At 37.9% G+C, this 21,317-nt stretch overlaps 1 protein-coding gene across 1 annotated transcript in view; it reads left to right on the plus strand.

The window, feature by feature from the left end:
• Positions 1 to 19,333, plus strand: part of CNOT6 (CCR4-NOT transcription complex subunit 6) — a 69,004-nt gene extending 49,671 nt beyond the window's left edge. The window contains exons 5-12 of the mRNA XM_040622643.1: positions 7,164 to 7,268; positions 7,350 to 7,418; positions 8,464 to 8,621; positions 9,331 to 9,485; positions 10,086 to 10,240; positions 11,168 to 11,398; positions 13,090 to 13,292; positions 15,257 to 19,333. Coding sequence (XP_040478577.1) covers positions 7,164 to 7,268; positions 7,350 to 7,418; positions 8,464 to 8,621; positions 9,331 to 9,485; positions 10,086 to 10,240; positions 11,168 to 11,398; positions 13,090 to 13,292; positions 15,257 to 15,469 — 1,289 coding nt within the window. The 3' untranslated portion in view covers positions 15,470 to 19,333. The remainder of the gene's footprint in view (positions 1 to 7,163; positions 7,269 to 7,349; positions 7,419 to 8,463; positions 8,622 to 9,330; positions 9,486 to 10,085; positions 10,241 to 11,167; positions 11,399 to 13,089; positions 13,293 to 15,256) is intronic.
• Positions 19,334 to 21,317: the final 1,984 nt, after the last annotated feature.

Genomic DNA, 21,317 nt, shown 5'->3' on the forward strand with positions numbered 1-21,317 from the left:
TGAGCAGTGTTCCGCGGTACGGGTGCATCATGGTTTGTTTAACCTGTCACCTGTTGAAGAACACCTGGCTGGTTCCCAGTATTTGGCTGTTATGGATGAAGCGGTATGAGCTGTGTATGTTATTACGTGAATGTAAGTTTTCATTTCTCTAGGGTAAATGCCCAGGAATGCAGTCAGCTCAGTCATACGTTAGTGTCACGCTTAGTTTTCTAAGAATCGCCCGAACTGTCTTCTAGACTGGCTGTACTATCGGACATTTTCACCAGTGCTAAATGAGTGATTCACTTTGAATCCTCACCAGCTTGGTGTTGTCACTATTGTTACTTTAGCCTCTCTGACAGATGTGTAGTGATGTCTCATTGTGGTTTAATTTGCATTTCCCTTTAGCTGAAGCTATCGCACGTCTTCGCATGTGCTTGTTTGTCATCTGTATGTCATCATCTGTGCCATAGTCTTCATGTCTTTGCCATGTTCTATCCAATTGGACTGTATTTTACTGTTGCGTTTTGGAGTCTGTTATATATTCTAGGTGCTAGGCCTTCGTCAAAGATGTGATTTGCAAATATTGTTTTCCCAGTATGTAGTCTTCTCATCCACTTAACACACCCAGTTCCAGTGCTGGGGGGGCTTTCCCCCACACCAGCAAGCCATTCTAGGACACCAGCTAGATGTCCTGTAATTCAACTAAATTCTGACACCAACTCCCCAAAGATAGCGTCCAATTCCACGGGTAAAGTGTCTGTGCTTCTGACCAAGGTTCCCACAACCCCCTCTTGGGTTCGATTAATTTGTTAGAGCGGCTCACAGTAATCAGAAAGCCCGTTTACTCAGGAGATTCCTAGTTTATTATAAAGGACAGAACTCAGGAACAGCCAGATGGAGGAGATGCGTGAGACAGGGTATGGGGAAGGGGCGTGGAGCCTCCCTGCTCTCTCCAGGAGCACCACTCTCCCCGAGTCTCCATGTGTTCACCAGCCTGGAGGCTCTTTGAACCCCATGCTTTTTTGTTTTTACAGAGCCTTCATAACATAGGCATGATTAAATCATTGGCCCTGATGATTGAGCCAACTTCCGGCCCCCTTATCCTCTGGAATGGGACTGTGAAAATTCTCACTCTCTAGTCACATGGTTGGTTCTTCTGTCAACCAGTCTCCAGTCCTTAGGTGGGGTCTGAAGGTTACTTTCTTAACACAACAAGAGACACCTCTACAGCTTCTTCACTTAGGAGATTTTAAGGGTTTTAGGAGCTTTAGGAGAGTGGATGAAGACCAGATATATATTTCTTATTATAAATCACAATATCACACAGGATCTTGTATGTAGCCAAAGTTTTTAGTTCTGAAGAGGTTTATCATTTTTTCCTTTAATGGATCTTGCTTTTTAGTGTCAAGTCTGAGACTGCTTTGAATAGCTCTAGATCCCAGAGATTTTCTCCTGTGTTTTGTGCTAAAGGTTTCATGGTTTGGGGCACCTGGGTGGCCCAGTCGGTAGAGCGTCCGACTCTTGATTTCAGCTCAGATCATGATCTCAGGGTCCTGAGATGGAGTCCCCCATCAGGCTCTGTGCTCAGTGGGGAGTCTGCTTGAGATTCTCTCTCCCTCTCCCCCTCACCCCCACTCTCTCTAAAATAAATAAGTCTTTTTTTATAGAAAGTTTCATGGATTTTATGTTTTACATTTAAGTCTGTGATCTGTTTGGAGTTAAAATAGAGCTAAAAGAAGCGAGGATTAGTTGAAGGGTCGTGCTTTAGTGTATGAATGTCTAGTTGGTCTAGCACCATGTGTTGAAAAGTCTGTCCTTCATTGAATTGCCTTTATACCTTTTCCCAAGGTCAGTTGGACATACCTGTGTGGATCTGTTTCTGGATTCTCTCTTTTCCATTGATGTATGTGTCTATTCCTTTGCCAGTAATTACTTGAAAGTTGAAATAGGGTAATTAAGTCTTGAAATAGGATAGACTGATTCCTCTACTATAATTCGTTGTCTTTTTCAAAACATTAAGCTGTTTTAGTTCCTTTGCCTTTCCATATACATTTAGAATAATCTTGTCTGTAGTTACAAGACATTGCTGGGATTTTGGTCAGAATTGTGTGAACCCTGGAGATCAAATTGGGGAGAAGTGAGTCTTTTGATCCATGAACGTGCCATGTCTCTCCCTATATTTAGAGCTTTGATTTTTGTCATCAGTATTTTGTAGTTTTTGGTATATAAGTCATGTAGATGTTTTGTTAGATTTATTTCTAAGTCTTTTTGTTTGTGGGTTTGTGGTTTTTGTTTTTTTTTTGAGCAATTGTAACTGATACTGTATTAAATTTTGCTGTCCATGTGTACATTCCTGGGCATATAGAAATACAGTGGATTTTTTTTTTCTTTGCCTCTTCCATCCATCCTGCCATTCCCCCCTTACCTTTGGCAGCCACCTGTTTGTTTTCTGTATTTAAGAGTCTGTTTGGTTTTTGTTTGTTTGCCTGTTCATTTGTTTTGTTTTTTAGAATGTACAGATAAGTGAAATCATGTAATATTTTTCTTTCTCTGTATGACTTATTTCACTTAGTATAATATCCTGTAGGTCCATCCATGTTGTAGCAAATGGCAAGATCTCTCTCTCTCTCTCTTTTTTATGGCTGAGTAATATTTCTTTGTATGTATATACCACATTTTTATCCATTCATCTATGGATGGATACTTGGGTTGCTTCCATATCTTGGCTATTGTAAATAATGCTGCAGTAAACATAGGGGTGCCTGTATCTTTTTGAATTGGATTTTTGTATTTTTATCTTGTATCTTCCACCCTGTTGAATTCACTTCTAGTTCTAGGAGTTCCCCCCCCCCTTTTTTTTTTTTTTTGTACAGTATTTGGTAAATTTTTTGGGAATTTTCCGTGTAGTAGAAAATTATGTCATCCGAAAATAGGGGTGATCTTATTTCTGGCTTACCAATATGTCTGCTTTTTCTTTCCTTTTCTTGCCTTATTGTGCTGACTAGAACTTCGAGTGCTGTGTTGAATAAGAATTGTGAGAACAGACATCCCTCTTTTTCCTGATCTTTGAAAGTATTCTGTCTTCATTGTTAAGTATAATGTTAGCAGTAGGTAGGTGTTTTGTAGATTGTCTTTTTCAATTTGAGGGAGTTTCCCTCTGTTCCTCTTTTTCTGGAGTTTTTAATCATGAATGGGTTTTTAATTTTGTCAAATGCCTATTTTGCATCAATTGATATGATTTGTAATTTTGCTTCTTTGGCCTTATAATTGATTTTTCCATATTGAACCAGCCTTGTATTCCTAGAATAAATCCCACTTGGTCATGGTTCTTTTTAATTTTTGCTTACTTCTGTATGCTAATATTTTCTTAAGGATTTTTGACTTGATATTCATGAGGGGTATTTGTCTTTAGTTTTATTTGTGTGCTCACTGTCTGGTTTTGCTATCTAGGTAATATGAGCTTTATGAAATGAATTTGAAAGTGTTCCCTCATCTTCTGTTTTCCAAGAGTCTGTAGAATTAGAGTTAATTCTTTAAGTGGTTAGTAGAATTTTCCAGCAAAACAATTTGGATCTGGAGATTTCTTTTCTGGCAGTTTTTAAGAATTTATTTATTTATTTATTTATTTATTTATTTATCTTATTTATTTAGAGAGAGCATGCATGAGCAGGGGGAGGGGCACAGGAAGAGGGAGAGAGAGACTCTCAAGCAGACTCCATGCTGAGTACGGAGCCTGATGTACGTGGGGCTTGATCCCACAACCCTGAGATCATTGACCTGAGCCGAAATCTAAGTCTGACGTTAACTGATTGAGCCACCCATGTGACCCTCTTTTCTGGTAGTTTTAAAATTATGAATTCATTTTCTTTAATAGGTTAAGGCTACTTAAATTATGTACTGGGTGAGTTCGGACAGTTCGTGTTTTTCAGGGAAATGGCCCATTCATATATATTGTTAAATTTATGTATGTAGAGTCGTTCATAGTATTCCCTTATCCTTTTGATTTCTGTAGGGTTTGTAGTGATATCGCTGTTCACTTTTTATATTGATAATTTTTGTCTTCATTTTCTTTGTCAGCCTTGGTAGAGGTTTACAGATTTTATTGATCTTTTTAAATAAAGAAACAGCATTTTAAAAAATTCCTTTTTTTCTGTTTTGAATTTCATTGATTCCTATTCTTTAGTATTTTTAATCTGACATTTTGCTTTCAGTTTATTTTGTTCTTTCTAGGTTCTTAGGATCAGAGTTTAGATTATTGAATTGAGATTTTTCCTTTTCCATTGTATGCATTAGGTGCTATAAATTTCCCTCTTGGCTCTGCGTTGGCTGTGTCCAGCCACAAATTTTGATATGGTGTGTTTTCATTTTCACTAATGCAGTGCATTTTAAAATTTTCCTTAAAACTTCCTCTTTGATCCATGGATTATTTAGAAATTTCCAAGTGTTTCCAGATTTCCCTTTTGTCTTTCAGTACTGATTTTTAGTGTGATTCCCTTGTGGTTGAAGAATTCTGTATGATTTGAGTTCTTTGAAATTTGTTCAAGTTGGATGGTTTATGGCCCAGGGTGTGGTCTATACTAGTTTATATCCCTTGGGCACGCACAAGAATATGTATTGTGCTGTTATTGGGTAGAATGTTCTGTAAATCTCAACTGGATTCTATATATTAACCTAGTTAGTGTCTGTTAGATTGATGGTGTTTGGAGTTTTTTTGTCCGGTTCTGTCAGTTGCTGAGAGATGAGTGTTAAAGTCTCCCAGCATAATTGTATATTTCTCCATTGTCCTTTCAGTTCTGTCAGTTTTTGCTTAAAATATTTTTCAGTTCTGTCATTTTGTGGATGCATGCTTAGAATTCCTATGTGTTCTCCTTTATATTATGTAATGTCACTTTCTGTCTCTTGTAAATTTATCTTCTCTGAGATCAACTTTATCTGATACTAATTAGTCACTACTGCTTTCCTTTGATTAAGGTTTTCATGACATCTTTTTCCATCCTTTTCCTTTCAAACTGTTTATAGTGCTTCATTTGAAGTGAGTTTCTTGTGGAAAACATACAGAACTTATCAAGTCTGTTAGTGCTATCATTTTATCATTTTGAGTGAAATATAGAATCCCTAACTCTTTATGACTTCTTATTTTCTCCCTGTTTATAGTATCATTGTCTTAAATATTTTCTCTACATATATTTAGAACCAAACCAGTGTTACAAAAATATTCTGAATGTGAGTTAGAAAGCTTAAGTGAAGGAAAGCCTATTATATTTGCCCCCTTCTGAAGACCCTAGTCTTTGTTTCTAATGTTCCGAGTTTCCTTCTTTCATCATTTCCTTTGCATTTAGAGAACTTCTGTTCTGATTCTTCTAGGATAGATCTGCTGGCAGTAGATTCTCTTAGTTTTCTGTCCTCTGAGAATGTCTTTATTTCTCCTTCCTTCCTAGAGGCTGTTTTCATAGGTATTGGTTCTGGGTTGCCAGTTCTTTTCTTTCAGCACTTAAAAATCTTGTGCCACTTCCCTTTGACCACTATGGCTTGTGATGAGAAATCTGCTGTTATTCAGAATGCGTTCTCCCTAGAGGTACGGTGTTTTTCTCTGGCTGCCTTCAAGATTTTTTCTTTGTCTTTAGTTTTCAGAAGTGTAATTATGGTGTGGCTTGCTGTGGATTCTAAGTGTGTCCTGTTTCAGTTTTATGAGATTCTTGAATCTGCAGGTTTGTTTCTCTCTTCCAATTTGAGGAGTTTTCAGCCACTATTTCTTTGAGTACTGTTTCAGCTCAGTGCTTCTTGTTCTCTGCTTCCACAACTCTGAGGACATAAACTTTGGAATTTTATTGTGGTCCCACAGGTCCCTGAGGCTCTGTTCATTTTTTTCAGTTTCCTTTCTGTTGTTCAGATTGCCTAATTCTTACTGCTCTGTCTTCAGTTCACTGATTCTTTCCTCTGTTTTGCTGTTGAACCCATCCACTGAACTTTTTATTTCATTTATTTTTTTTTTCAGTTTTAGTATTTCCATTTTCAAAAATGTGTTTTGTTCATTTGCCAAACTCTTTTTCTTTGCTGAGTCTTCCTGTTTTTTTCATTAATTCCAAACATGTTTTTGCTATTTCTCATTTAAGCATTTTTTTGTCATGCCTGCTGTATTTAGATCAGATCATTCTAATGTTTTTGTCATCTTGATGTTGGAATCTTGTTTATCTTTCTTCATTTAGTTTGAAATCTTCCTGGTTCTTAGTATGATGAGTGATTTTCACTTGAAACTGAACATATTCATATTACATTATGAAACTCTGAATCTTACTCAACCTTCTGTTTTTGCTGGCTTTCTCTAACATTGCTCTGGCAGAGAAAGTGAGGGGGGGCAACATCTTTTGAAAATCTTTTTTCATTTGGCATGGTTAAGATCTTATAATCACTTTATAATGATTTGTAAATCATTTGTCTTCTTCAGTCTATAAAATTTATTAGTGGAGCTGTGGCATCAAGAATAATATACACACCTCTTGTGTGGGTAAGAACTTCACTGTTCAAAGCAGTTCATTGTACTGTTAATTTTCATAAGCACATAAGAAATCCTTCTGAGAGGATTTGAGACTCTTGTAGATACATGTAAATCATTGCGCTTGCTTTCGTTTTTTGGCTCTTAGGAAACAGTTATTGAATTTACAGATGGCTCACAGCCCTGGGGTATTCCACTTTCCTTAGTGACTTAGTCTTAAACCAAATCTGTCCCATCTTGTTATTACTTTATTTAGTAGAATTTTTAAAAATCAAAGTGCAGGTTATATTTGTCATTAGGATATCTTCTTGTTAGCTTTGTTGCATTCTTAGATTTTGATTCTCTGATTCATTATAGTGGCTGTCCTCTTTCCCTTGTCCTTCTAGTTTCACTGGATTTGATTGTCATAAAAGTGTTGTTGAGGCAGGGCCAGACACAGAGCACTATTAGATCTCTTCTAGGTTGACATCAGTCCACAGTAATCATTTTCTGGCTACGTCTGTAGAACATGGTATGAATCATTTTTATTCTTATCAAAAACTGGAACAATATTTTCTCTGGTTTGATATATTACTAGTAACTATATACATTGTTACAGATGATCTGGTAATTTTGGTATGTTTTTTACTTTTGAAATACTTTGTTACCTTTCTTGGTTTCATTTTACGCATTTTAAAAATATTTCCAGGAAATCCACTTACCCAGGATATATTGAACCTCTATCTGGAACCAGATGGAACAAGAAGGCTACTGAACTATTTGCTTGATAATTTGGCAGGTACTGCAAAAAGAAGTAAGTGGTCATTTGTTCAAACGACTTTTTTAGGAAGATGTGTAAGAATATTGCTTAATTTTGTGTTTTATATTCAACTAGTTTCAACAGAACAGCCACCTCCAAGATCTTGGATTATGTTGCAAGAACCAGACAGAACAAGGCCAACTGGTTGGTAGCCTTATATTTTTTAACTTATTTTTACTTGGTATTATAAATCTAACAGTGTTGTTGACGTGGGTTAGATTATGGGCTGTGTTACAATTGAATGCTTAAGATAGATTTGGTTTGAGAGACAATAATAAAGACTTAATTGCTGCTTACCTGGCCTCCCTACTATCCCATAGGTATGCCGTAGAGCCATGCTGTTCAACCAGAGGCATTTTCGTTCCCCAAGGGACATTTAGCAATGTCTGGAGACATTTTTTGATAGTCACAACCGGGGGAAGTGCTACTGACAGCTCAGGGTTAGAGATCAGAGGTGCCGCTAAGCATGCTATATCGCACAGCACAGCGCCCCGTCCCCAGCAAAGAATTGACCCACCCGTAATGTCAGTAGTGCCACTGTTGAGAAGCTCCGCTGTAAAGTACTGACCTAACTCATTTATTATAATAAATACACCTAAATCTTGGAATTGGAAGTTTCCAAACCCTAGTATGTTCCAAATGTATTTGATACTACAGAATTGTAAGACAGCCAAAACACTTACTTGAGAGAGAAATTGAACTAGTGGCCTCTGATTTCCTTTTAACTTAACTTGTATGAAAATAGTTTGGGAATTACATGATGTGTGTAACAGGATTTGGTCTATGAGACCTCTTTCCTTTCACATGAGTTAGTAATAGTTGCTCTATAGAGGGAAATTAGCCATGCCTATTAGGAAAGCTGTCAATTTTCCACATTCTTCATTAGCAGTTAGCAGAGTGGTGGAGGGAGTACAGATGTGATGAGCCCTGGTCTTAGAGGGGCTCAAGATCTTAGTCTTTTAGCTTCGAGCCATCTGTGGGTATCTCTGTAGCAGGTAACAATCAGCCATCTGCCCTTCCTTCCTTATTCAGCTTTATTTGTATCCATTATGTCTGGCATATAGTAGCTTTTCAGTGAGTATATATTGAGTGAATAAAGTCAATCTTAGCATTTAAGTGAAAACTATTGAAATTAATTATGTTTTTTTTCTGCCACGTGTGTGAATAAGTAAAGTTATCTTTCCTACAGCCTTGTTTTCTGTCATGTGCTATAATGTTCTTTGTGATAAATATGCGACCCGGCAGTTATACGGCTACTGTCCGTCTTGGGCACTAAATTGGGACTACAGGAAAAAGGCCATTATTCAAGAAATTTTGAGCTGCAATGCTGATATCATAAGTCTTCAGGTAAGTCTTCAGAAGAGTGCGTGTGTAAATTGCACAAATGCCCCAATGTTGATAAGCAAGGGACAAACTGGGAACACATTACCCTGACACATTTGAAGTTCCAGCTCAGCAATTCTTAAAATACTGGCTCTGTTTTTAGCGACTCCGGGGAGCATTGACTACCTGCTTTGTTTTTGCAGCACTGTGCTGCCAGATGGAGCAAATGGGTTAATTTGGGCTTTAGGCATTTGCTCTGACAGTTAAATATTCATTTTTCCCTCCCAAATGCCCTTGCACTGTTTTTTAATAGGGTGACAGTGTTACTGAAATTGTGGCATTGTCAAGGTATAGTTTTGCTTTACCATCAGACTTAATAGAATAATTAGGGCATAGTGGAAAGCACATCGAGCCTGATGCATACTAACTTTGGGGTCTCAGTCCTACCCTCATAATAATTTACGTGACCTTGGGCAAGTCACTTTCTACCTATGGTCTGCAGTTAGAATCTGCGCAGTTCCTCCTATCTCTCTGATTCTTATTCCCCATCAATTCTAAAATATAAGAAAATACACACACACTGAGGTGTATGTACGTTGAAAAGATGTTACATTCCTTGTTCTGCAGATCAGTCCTTTGAAGTTATTTCAACCCCTCAAACTGTACATGTAAAGTTAATGCATAGGACTCATTTTTGTCTTAAGAAATAACTTTGCCGTTTGCAATTTTTCAGGAGGTTGAAACAGAACAGTATTACAGTTTTTTTCTGGTAGAACTGAAAGAACGTGGCTATAATGGATTCTTTAGTCCTAAATCTAGAGCTAGGACAATGTCAGAACAAGAAAGGAAACATGTCGATGGCTGTGCAATATTCTTCAAGACAGAAAAGTAAGTCGTCTTATGTTTAAGAAAGAAAAATTTATCCGTATTTGCAGGGAGTCAGGGGTGTGAAAATTAGTTGGCAAATCGGACAATGAAGCATTGTATTATTACTCAGTAAAGCAACACTGTTGACCGAAAGGGTTTGGTTTGGTTTTGAAGCATCAGAAGTGATCTTGTTTTGGAGACTTGCTGAAAGTGCTGCTGTTTCTTCAGGTGTTCACTAGGGTTTAACTCCAATTGTTAATTGAAGCACCTTGTAATTAACATTCCCTCTAGGATGGTAGAGGGATTCTTAAACCTATAGTTTGGAAAAGAGTTATTTAAAAATTATAAGATGGAATATTCCAACATGAAACTCAAACAGAAGATGACTACATTATCTTAAGTTGTAAAAGTATTTCAAGATGTTATTTGTATCAGTAACAGACTGAGAACAACTTGAAACGGATGTGGGAAGCATGGTGTGAAGTGTGGAGGATTTTCCATAATGTGATTTACATGCCATCGTATTTGTTAAGGAAGTTTGGGAAAACTGCATTTCCCACAGAGCTAATACCTTGGTATTCCCAATTCTATGTTTGTGTGTGTGTTTTGTTTGTGTTTTAGATTTACTTTGGTTCAGAAACACACTGTTGAATTTAATCAGCTAGCAATGGCAAATTCAGAAGGGTCTGAAGCTATGCTGAACAGAGTCATGACAAAAGATAACATTGGAGTTGCAGTACTGCTAGAACTTCGAAAGGAATTGATTGAAATGTCATGTGAGTGACCTTTTCACTTCCTGTAAATTTGACCTCCAAAATTTAATAGAAAGCAAAGAATTGATTATGTATTAATAGTCTGGTCTAACACCTGAAGAAACTCAGTGAGAATTTAAGTCATTTCTAAAATACCATACCCCTTTTTCTCTACCACAAATCTTAAGATGAGAAGGCAGTGCCCAGAAAAGTTTTTCAAACTTTGAAAGGCATAAAGCCAAAGGAAAAAAATGGGTTTTTTTTTTTGCTCCCAATAATTTTTTACATTAAAGAAATGTTGAAGTAAATATTAGTTAAAATAACGGTTCAGAGAGAAGAACTCCATGCCCTCCTGTAATTTCTTGGCAGCAAGGATACTCTGTAAGCTAACTTCTCTCCTGCCCTACTTGTAATCATTATTTTAAACGTTTTGAGTTTTGGATAAATGGACCACTTACCTCAAATTAAAGGTACATTTAGAGTCACCATGATGCCGAGAACTGGAACTTGTGTCACTTGAGGGACAGTTGGGACTGCAGATGTTTAACCTGAAGGAGAGAAAATAGAGATAGAACTTAGCGCCTGCATTAAATACATCTGAGAAAAAGGATGTAGATGTAATTTTGTGAGGCTCAATTTAGGACATCTGAATGAAGCCAGAAGTTTCATGGAGACAACTGTTTAAAAATAAAGCTGTCCCAAATAGAATGGGCTGTGTGTGTTCGAGCAGTGAATGCCCACCTCGCACTGTTCAGCCAGAGCATAGAGGAGTGTTTCTCAGGTTTGTGCTGCGGTGGAGTTGTCATCAGGTGGGTGGCTGTTAGGTAAATTTTAGGGTCCTTTTTTGTTCCTGAGATTCTGAGGTATGCTACTTGCTTTCAGATCCTATAAGAATATATGGGCTGATGGGCGGGTTTTTCTGTCTCTTTGTTTTCTTTTTATCTAATATAGCTGGAAAGCCACATCTTGGAACGGAAAAACAACTTATTCTTGTGGCTAACGCTCACATGCATTGGGACCCTGAATACTCTGATGTGAAGTTGGTTCAGACTATGATGTTCCTCTCAGAAGTGAAGAACATTATTGATAAAGCCTCGCGGAACCTCCAGTCCACCGTATTGGGAGAGTTTGGTACTATTCCACTGGTGTTATGTGCAGATCTTAATTCTTTGCCAGATTCTGGTAAGAAAAGATATTTTATATAGAATGCTTTTTTTGACTTAAAATGTTTTTGTAATATATTGTTTTTGGTAATTCCAAATTTAGTCAAAACGAAAATTCAGCTTATAGCAGCAACTATGAATCAGGTTTAACATTTTTTTTGTGTGTGTAGTAGGGAGACTATTTTGAAGGCGAGATGATGTTACGAAAACGTAAGGAGGAAGGACGTTATTCATCTTTGATAAACATGTAGTTGATAACTTGAAATAACTTGTTAAAGAACATATGATTATATTTCATTATCTCCAAGTCACATATAATCCAGACTCTGAGAAGGTTATTAAGATAGCTTCTCTGGGATTCCAGCATGTAGTAATATGATGCAGTGTAAATGGCTATTTACAGGATCTTAATATCAGTGGGCTCGATACCAATACGCCTTAGGTGGCAGTTGAGATCCTTTATTTACAAAGATCAGGCTAGCAATTTGAACAAAAAAAGAACAGGGATCTTAATTTTTTATTACAACGTAGAAGAATACAGAAAGGCTTATTCTTGAATACTTTTCCACTGGATAGTACAGTCAACAAAACCGTAGTTCTTGTAATATCAGACTAAGTATTCCTTTTTGTATTTCAACTCCTCGTGCATACTCTGTCATTCGCACAAAGTACTTTTCCTTGCCTCTGCACATGTACCTGAGCACGTAAGTACAAGCACTCTTGGAGTGGTTAGTTCACAAGCAGTTCATTGCCATCATGATGGATGAGGGCCAGGAAGAAGATAAAAACTGTTAAAATTTGTTTTCAGGGCAGGTAAAGGTATCAGATCCATAATTCCTCTGGCCACCTCACGCAGCTGTCCGGGGATCACTGCTGCTGAAGCAGTGGGGGGTTGTTCTCCGACAGTCTCTCTACATGTGCTCTGCCTTGTTTAACTGTAGAGTCTCCGAGGGGCAAAGAGAGACTCTAGTCAAATAATACATATTAAGCCTCATTTCAGTGTTAAAAAAAAAATACAGTATTTTAATAGCAAACACACGAGAAAGTGTCCAACTTTGCTAACTAAATGAAAAGTAAAATAACTATTTGCAGAGCTCATCTAGCTGGTGGCATTCTCTTCCATAGTTGGCAATACGTATAATGGCACATTTAATCCTAATCTTGGCATTTTATACCAAGTAAATAATTCAACATACGCAGAAACCTAGATACTAAGATGTCGATTATGGAGTTAATTCTTTTTAAAAAGTAAAAACAAGGGGCGCCTGGCTGGCTCAGTGAGTTAAGTGTCTGTTTTCCGCTCAAGTCATGATTCCAGGGTCCTGGGATTGAGCCCCGTGTCCGGCTCCCTGCTCAGTGGAGAGTCTGCTTCTCCCTCTGCTGCTCCCCCTGCTTGTGCTCGTTCTCTCTCAAATAAATAAAGTCTTTTAAGAAAAGATTTTAAAAAGCTCAATTTAAAAAAAACAAGAAACTAGTTTAACAAATATGAAACAGCAGCACAGCAAAATATAAAATATTCAGTAAACTAGGATCAAAACCATGTAAAAATGGACTTAGATAAGTTCTGGGAAATGTAAAAAAATGAACAAAGCAACAACATTTTAGAAAGGGCGAATGTATGGTTTAAAGTATTTACTATTACATTTTTTTAGTTTTGTACACTGCATGCTATACTTGACAATGAACAGAGTACCTGTATTTTCTTTATAGGTGTTGTAGAATATTTAAGCACCGGTGGAGTAGAAACAAATCATAAAGACTTTAAGGAACTGAGATATAATGAAAGTCTTACAAACTTCAGCTGTAATGGGAAAAACGGGACAACCAATGGAAGGATCACGCATGGTTTCAAGTTGAAGAGTGCCTATGAGAGTGGCCTGATGCCTTACACAAATTACACGTTCGATTTCAAGGTGACTTTTGAGATTGAGAAACTTTTTAAACCTCCATTTTTTGGGAGAGTTCTGTAACTTTATTATGTCTTTGAAACGTGGATGTGGGTTCAGACTGGAAGTAAGCCGTCTTGAATTAGTTGACAGCAGTATTCTCTTATTACTCTTCTGTGATTGGTGTCCCTTTCCTACTTGATAGGTACCCATTAGAATCATTTCCAGGGTAAGAAATCGGATGAAATAATGATAGGAAATCCTGAGTTTAACTGTCACTATTTGCGGGCAGTTATGTTTCTTATATGCTTATTGCTAACAGCTGTTCAGAGAGTACCATGGTATCTAATTTGGTGTCCGTTGGAATGACGTATTTCATCTCTCGTATTTTAATTTAACTGAAACTGTACTCCTTGAGTGCCAAAATGTGGTTTATATTAGCCATTTAAAAATATATCTTCTCTTTATATGCCTTCATACACAGTTAACGGCTTACAATATGGAGCCTTGCCTTAGTGCTTCTCCTCATTTTTAATATCAGTGGTTGTTTACGACTTGCATTCATCTGCTCTTTTTAACCATCTTTTGCATTTCTGCTCTTGAATCATAGTTTCTAACCTCGTGGAGGAAGAATCAGACTGTGTGTTGGAGTGCTAAATGCTAGTGTTAACTGAGTCTTAATTTCGGAGGGGAGGGCTGTTAGACTTGAGAAACTTGAAAAGCTTGAAGTTTTTTTAATTTGACTTTGGAGGAGCCACAGTACTGTAGGTAATGATTTAACCCTGGGAACAGAGTGTGTGGAGTTGAAGAGAGCCTCGAGCCGACTCTGGGGAAAAGGAGCATGTAAGTGACAGAAGAGTAACCAGAGAGACGAGGAAAACCAGGACAGTGTAGGAGCCCAACTGCAAAGGCAGGAAGGCCTTTCTGGGGAAAAAGAAGTGTGCTTTCAGCTTCCTAATCTCTTGGTAAGAGATGCTTCACTGGAGAGCGAGGCACAGAGACTAGAATGTGGAGAGTTAATATTACTGGGCAAGGAGGTAGTAAAAACCAACGTTGTGATTGTTATTTGAAGCAGATTGAAGAGGAGGTGAGGGTGATAACCAAAAGGTAGGAGAGATTAGGGTTTTTTTTTTTTTTCTTTCTGTTCCTGATACAGAGATAAGAGGAAGACACTTGAATTTGCTTAAATATTTTGGGCTGAAAGCATGTAGAGGAGAGGCTGAAGTTACAGGGAGGAGAGGGGCAAACCGAGAGGTGCTCACCCGGGTGCCCGGTGCTGGGCCTGGGTGCTGCTGGGTGCGTGCAGGGCAGAGATGTCCTGGCCCTTGTGGAGCTCACAATCTGGTGGGAGAGACCAGTGGCCACCACGCACGTGAGTGTGTAGTTACACCTCGGGGTGCGCATGAGCAAGAGAAGAGATTTGGAGGTGGTAGCAGGTAGGAAGTGGGTGAGGGCAAGATTCAGGAAGGACTTTCGAAAGTGATTGAACTCAACACGAAGATTGAGAAGAAATTAGCCAAATGACACATAGAAGAAAGTGATCCAGGCAGAGGGAACAACATGTAAGGAGGCCCTGGGGCAGGAAGGAGCTTGGCACCTGCAAGGAATGTCCTTCTCCCCTGCCAGCTCCCCCGCCCCCCGCCAAAAAAAAAGGGCTAGTGTGATAATCGGTAGTGAGCATGGGAAAATAGTACAAATCAAGTTGAAGAAAGAAGCTGAGGCCATACCACGAAGGGTCTTGTAGGTCTCATGAAAGATTGTGAAAAGGACCAGAAAGGAGGAAGAATGAATGATTATCATCCGTAAACTGTCTTCATTCTGCTAGATTTGACATCTGGGGGACCGTTCGGTTTATGGAGTACTGCCTCTTCCCACATGCTTGTGCCTTTCTCTGTTTACCAAACATGACTGTAAGGGTGTGTCTTGAAAGTGCTCAGTGTTTCAGGGTTGGCTTACGTGAGGCCTCCTCTCTTTTTCCTTCTGTTTTTCAGGGTATAATTGACTACATCTTCTATTCGAAACCTCAGCTGAACACTTTAGGCATCCTGGGACCTCTGGACCACCATTGGCTAGTTGAGAATAATATCAGCGGCTGCCCACACCCACTCATCCCCTCCGACCACTTCTCACTTTTTGCACAACTGGAGCTCTTACTGCCTTTCCTGCCCCAAGTTAACGGCATTCACCTTCCTGGCAGGAGGTAGTCAAGTACCTTCAGAGGACGACCTCAATTCACTTGTAAACTCATAAAATCTGAATATAGGGGAGTGAGGTATGGCCACCAGGGTTTGGTTTTGTTTTGTTTCTTTTTTCCTTTTCCTTGATGATTTGAATTTTCAACCTTGATTATTTGATAAGGATATAGTATGAAAGCCAGGTGCTAGCAACAGACAAATTCTGAGCCCAATATGCTTTATATACTGTTAGACAGGGATTGGTGTTTACACCTCTCTTTAATTTGTTACAAGTAATTTTCCTGTTTCTTCTATCCAATATAATATTTTCATGCCTTGAAATAGGAAAATGTTTGAACAGCATATTCTCTTTGCACAGAAATCTGTAGCACTACTTTTTTGAGGCCAGTAATAACATCCAGAGACCATTCTTCCATACTTTACTCCCTCCCTTTTCAGACTTGTTTGTAAAATAGAGACTTTGACTTTAGCCTTTATGATTGTATATGATCCACAGAAGACCTGATTTATGAAATTTTGTACTAAAAAAATCAGATTTGGAAATGATTGTATTGTAAACTAAGGCTAAGTTTTTTTACTGTTTCATGTGTTATAAAGGCCAGCGTGTAAAAGAAGTTGCAACAGACTTTCTCTGCTGATGATTTGCACTGTTGGGGTTCTGTTGGCCCTTTTGTACTACTTTATTTTTAAACTGAGAACATGGCTCTTTAAATCGAAATCTGCTTAAAGCTTTGGACATTTTCTCAGACCAGAGGCAACTTATCCATGAATCCTGGGTTTTTACACAAGCTGTCTACCAGGAGAGAGAAGCTGAGCAGTGAATGATCTGTAGGCATTTATGGACTGAATGTAATGGTTGATATATGTACATTCTGATATTTTTAAATCTTTAACTTTTTTAAGTTAAAAAATTAACAGCTGCTTGGATGCAGCTTCTTAACTCCTTTTTAAGACACTTCCTGTCCTCTCTCCACTGTGCCTGCCTAAAGTCGTTCTCACCGAGCACTGCCTGTGCATGCAGAGAGAATCTGTGCATCCTCTTTTATATTTTTTAAATACTGTTGAACATTTGTGAGAATTTTATGAAAACGCTTTTGTATAAGCTGCGGCTTTTTTCCCATTGTGAAGCATTGAATATCACATCTTGGAACATGTTCATGGGGTGGGTCCCTGGGTCTTTGCTCAGCAGACCCAGGCACTGTTTCTTGGTGTCATTGCTCAGTGCCGTCCGCCACCCAGAGTACGACTATCATGTGAAGTCTTTCTGTTTTCCATGGATTCCTTCGTCTCCGTGTTTTTTTTTTTTTTTTTGATCATTCCTTTTTTTTTTAAGTGAATTTTCCATTTATGAAGCAGTATAAATGAGATGTATTTTCAAAACCAGTCCCTAAGACAATTCTTCAGATCATTTATAAAGTGACAAAGTCATTTTAATAGGTCAACCAAGATAAAAAAGTTCTGTTGTACCGTGGACTTCACCCGTAGTGTCCGCAGTAGATTAGAGATTCAAGCCAACTTTTAACTTTGCAAAGTTAACTTGTATGTATTCTGTTCTCATTCATTCTTCTCTCAAAAATCATATGAATTCAGAGGGAACTTGGTCTAACTGCTTTTGTTTCAACTGCAGGCAGGGGAGCAAAAGGACAACATGTGAGCAGTAAGAAAAAAATGTTGAAATGTTATTAACAATTTTTATACAGAAAAGGAGTCATTTTGAATAATGACTTAAAATTTTATGAAAAATATTCAGCACTTAAATGTGCTTATTCTGTTTTTAAGAGAAAATAAAATTACATACTGTTAAAATAAATGATTTTTTTTTTCTTTTTTAAAGAATTTTCCCCAAAAGGTTTTGATCTTGAATCTTTGTCTGGGACCTGGTTTTTCCTTTGAGGTTTTTAAAGATTTCGTTGTGATGGCTTTTCATTTTTTGCTTTTTGTTGAAGTTGTGCTGACACCAAACACGTCCAGTTTATAATCAGTACATTGGAAAGCTGGTATTATTGATGTAGAACCAATGCATAACTTTTTATGGGGTTTTTGTTTTTTTTTTATTTTATTTTATTATTATTATTATTTTTTTTTTTTTGTAAAGTGTGAATAAAAGGTGTGTTTACTCATTTTTCCTAAACACTGTGTTGGTAATGTGCATCATGACAATTTCCAGCGAAGGCGAGCTGGAGCTGGTTGGACTGATGAGGCAAGGAGACCGCTTTTCCTACGATCTGCATTATGTGATAACAGGTCCAGAGAGCTTTATGGAGGGGGAGGGGAGAAGCACTTACTCGTTTGTATTTGTTAATGGAGGATGTATTCTTTTCATAGATGCTGGAACTAGAGTGCACTTGTTAGATGCTAAAGGTTTGAGCTTTACACAAAAACGTTTTCATCTGTATTTGTTATTGTCTGCAATATATTTGAATTTGGGGGCAGCATAGTAAGATATAAGGGCCTGTTAAGTCTTGAAACTTTGTTCTTGCCTCTTCTGGGCATACTGCATTCTGTGGGTCAGTTTGAACAGCCTCTCCATCTTCTTTAGGTAGTGATAAATTGAACCAGGAGTGTAGACTTACGACTGTAACCTTCAAAAGAGGAAGAAATATTTTGGGTCTGTAGGGAATAAACAGTCACACCAAAATAGATACTTCTGTTAAGCAAGGTTTTGTGTTCTAAATATTTTCTGTGTCCTGGATAATTTCCAATAATCCATACTCTTTAAAATGCAATAAAAACTAGTATGTTTTCTCAGTATAGATTTTTTTTCAAAATTCTGTAACAAATATATTTCATGTGGTGTTGCCATAATGTAATCTCAGTGTTCTTGCTGGATAAATCCGTTTTATGAATGTTTGACAGAAAATTTGGGGTATGTTTTCTGTTTTTACTGATCAGAAATTTGGAGGCACACAATTCCTTGTTGTAAATCTCTTGAAGTACATTTTACCGTATTGTTGGTAATTATTTATGCATTGAGAATTTAAATAATGTTCATCAAAATTAATTTATGGCATAATTTAAAGTTGTAGAAATAAATTGTTGATTGCAACTTTGCTAGTCCTAGAACACAGGCAAGGAACATCTCCAAGAAATGTGTTTTTCTTCTTGATTGGTGACCACCAGGAAAGCTTATTTTGAGTTAGCACTTTGAAACCTAAGGACATTATTAAATTGGGTTGGGATGCACTTCTAAATGTTGAAATTAGCCTTTCAAAGCTCTTCTAAGGTCCAGGTTTTCAGTAATAAATTCCAGTTGTAGTATTCCATTTTTTTACTGTTTAAATTCATGGAATTAGTTTCCATAGTGATTTAAGGTTTGGGGGTCATGTCCTATAGAAGACAAAAGCCAACCTAGGCAAAATAGTTACAGCAGTGTGTTCTTTTAATGAACCAATCAGAATTCTCAGTACAAATGCTGCAGATAATTCGAAGAACACCTTTAGCAAGTGTTTCTCCCCTACTTGTAAACAGTATTTTAAGATGTTCACTTTGCTCTTCTTTTTGGTTACATAAAATTTAATAACCGATATGTTGAAGTAGCGTCTAAAATAGAGTAGTCTTTATTCACAGTACATTATATTGTGTAATGCACTGGACTAATTTTTGTTTACCATTCATGTAACAAAACCCAGCACATTATCTGCACTAAGCTCAAAGAATGTCGCATTTGCCTAGGCAGCTCTTTGATAAGGGTGATGGGAAACCGAGTATGTACCTATGGACTGGTGGTAACAAGGGCTTTTACTGTTCTTTTCAGTGGAACCTTCTTGGTCAAATTGTAACTAGCTAGTATTATATTTATATACAGGGTCTCTTTTCTTTACTGATGTATTTTCCTACTCATAGCCAACCAATAAATTCAATATCTGTTTCAAATATTCTAAAAGTGTAATTTGTATAGCTGTAGTACTGAGGTTTGAGAAGAATAAAGGTTAGCAGACCACATAATTAAAATTCTGAGTCATCTGGGACAGGGTTGTAACTCACCCTTTGAAAAGGGGGAAGGGTGAATGGGGACGAGGGCCATGATGCGGGGAGATGGTGCATTGGCTGTGTTTTTCTGGATAAGACTCCTATCTTTGCCAAAGTTCATTTTTATACTGAGGCAACTCATGGTCCATTTGCATTTAGGAATTTTGTCGTTGTTATCATATACCTCGTTAATATAAGAGATGGGCTCATGTGTCTTCCGTCTTTTGGAAGGAGTTTGACATTTTAAATAAATGCTTTTAAAGACGGTGACAAACATTGTGTTGGTGGGGTTATACTAATTGGTTAGATGTTTTACTTTTCACATGTATATTTTATTGTATATATAAACTTTAAAAATGTGACTTCCCAACTCTTCAGAAAAAGTCTGTTTGTTTTTTAGAAACTACTTTCTATAACAAATGTGAATTTTTAATGTAGATGCTAGAAAAAAATCATTTAAAATCAGATGACAATGAATGTTTGCCAAGATGTCCACTTTTTAAAGTAGGCATTTTCTACCTAATCCTTAATATGTAATTTTACCTCTGTAACAGAAGTCTTATTAAAAAGTAAGTGTATAAAAAAGGAAATGAAGTATTACGCCCATGTTACTTTATAAATTCTAGTTTATGTTCTTGAGAGGAGCCAAGTACCTAAGGGAACACAGAAGTGAGATATATTTAGTAAAGCTTTTGTGTTCTCTGTAATGTTACATATACTGAGAATTCCCATTTTGGAGTATTATTTAGGTATTCAAATTTAAGTTGATTTTTAATTTCCTAAGTACCATAAAGACAATTTTAATAAACAGATTACGTGTTAGAAGAATCTTACAGAAGATAGAGTTTATTAGAATTTTATGAGAGTTTGAGAAATATCTAAGTTAATTTCCTCCAAAGAGTGAAACATAAAATGTTCTAAGTAGATTGCTCCCCAGATGACTAACCAACGAGTCCGCAGGAACTGGGAAAACTGCTGGGTGACAAGGTGGCTTGTCAACCAGTTTCTGTGGTTTCTTTAGTTACATTTTAACATTTTTAATCAAATAAGGAGATGGCAGTTTTTAAAGTCGGCAAACTTCAAATCACTCTAATGCATTAAAAAAAGCTGTTAAATTATTTGGGGCCCGTCGTAAGAAATTTTGCTCACTACACCAATGTGCCCAGAGGTGGGCGGGCTTGAGAGTTCCTACTGCAGGGTATTGTCAACCTTCCTAGCACAGTGAGTTCGCTGCAGGCCCCGAGGAGCCCGTCAGCACAGTGGTGTCTTCTTAGGTAATGCCTCGTCCACGAGCCCTACAGCCTGGTGCGTTCGGTATCTCCCCTGTGTGGCACACCTGCTTGTACTGTTCCCCAAGGGCTTTATGTAATTCTTGAAAACCTGGTCAGATGGCGTGACCAAAGCCAGGTGGAAGAAGCCTGCAGGGCGGGCTTGCTTCCCGTTTAATATTCACACTGTTGCAGGTGGCTGGTTCTCAGGGCAGCGATGCAGGTGTGAGGGGCAGGTGCTCAACATTGGGAGCTTTGTGAGTTACCAGGACCTTTCTCCTCTCCTCGTTGACGTGATGCTTGCTAGTGGTAACTTCGAACAGCCCTGATGGTGGGGGCGCTCTGTGTAGTTGGTCCATTTTGGTGACCAGAGTGGTTCTTTTAATGTACCTTTCTTGGTCACCATACTGATCCATACTTGGAATTTCTTCTTGTCAGACACTGCGCTAAGATTGGAAATAGAGATTTATCAGCCCTGGTCTCTGACTTCAGGTTACTCATCGATCACTATAATCTAAAGTAACATGTGCTGGGGCGCCTGGGTGGCACAGCGGTTAAGCGTCTGCCTTCGGCTCAGGGCGTGATCCCAGCGTTCTGGGATCGAGCCCCACATCAGGCTC

This window comes from Ursus maritimus, unplaced genomic scaffold (assembly GCF_017311325.1).
Source record: "Ursus maritimus isolate PB19 unplaced genomic scaffold, ASM1731132v1 scaffold_5, whole genome shotgun sequence".
Taxonomy (NCBI): Eukaryota; Metazoa; Chordata; class Mammalia; order Carnivora; family Ursidae; genus Ursus; species Ursus maritimus.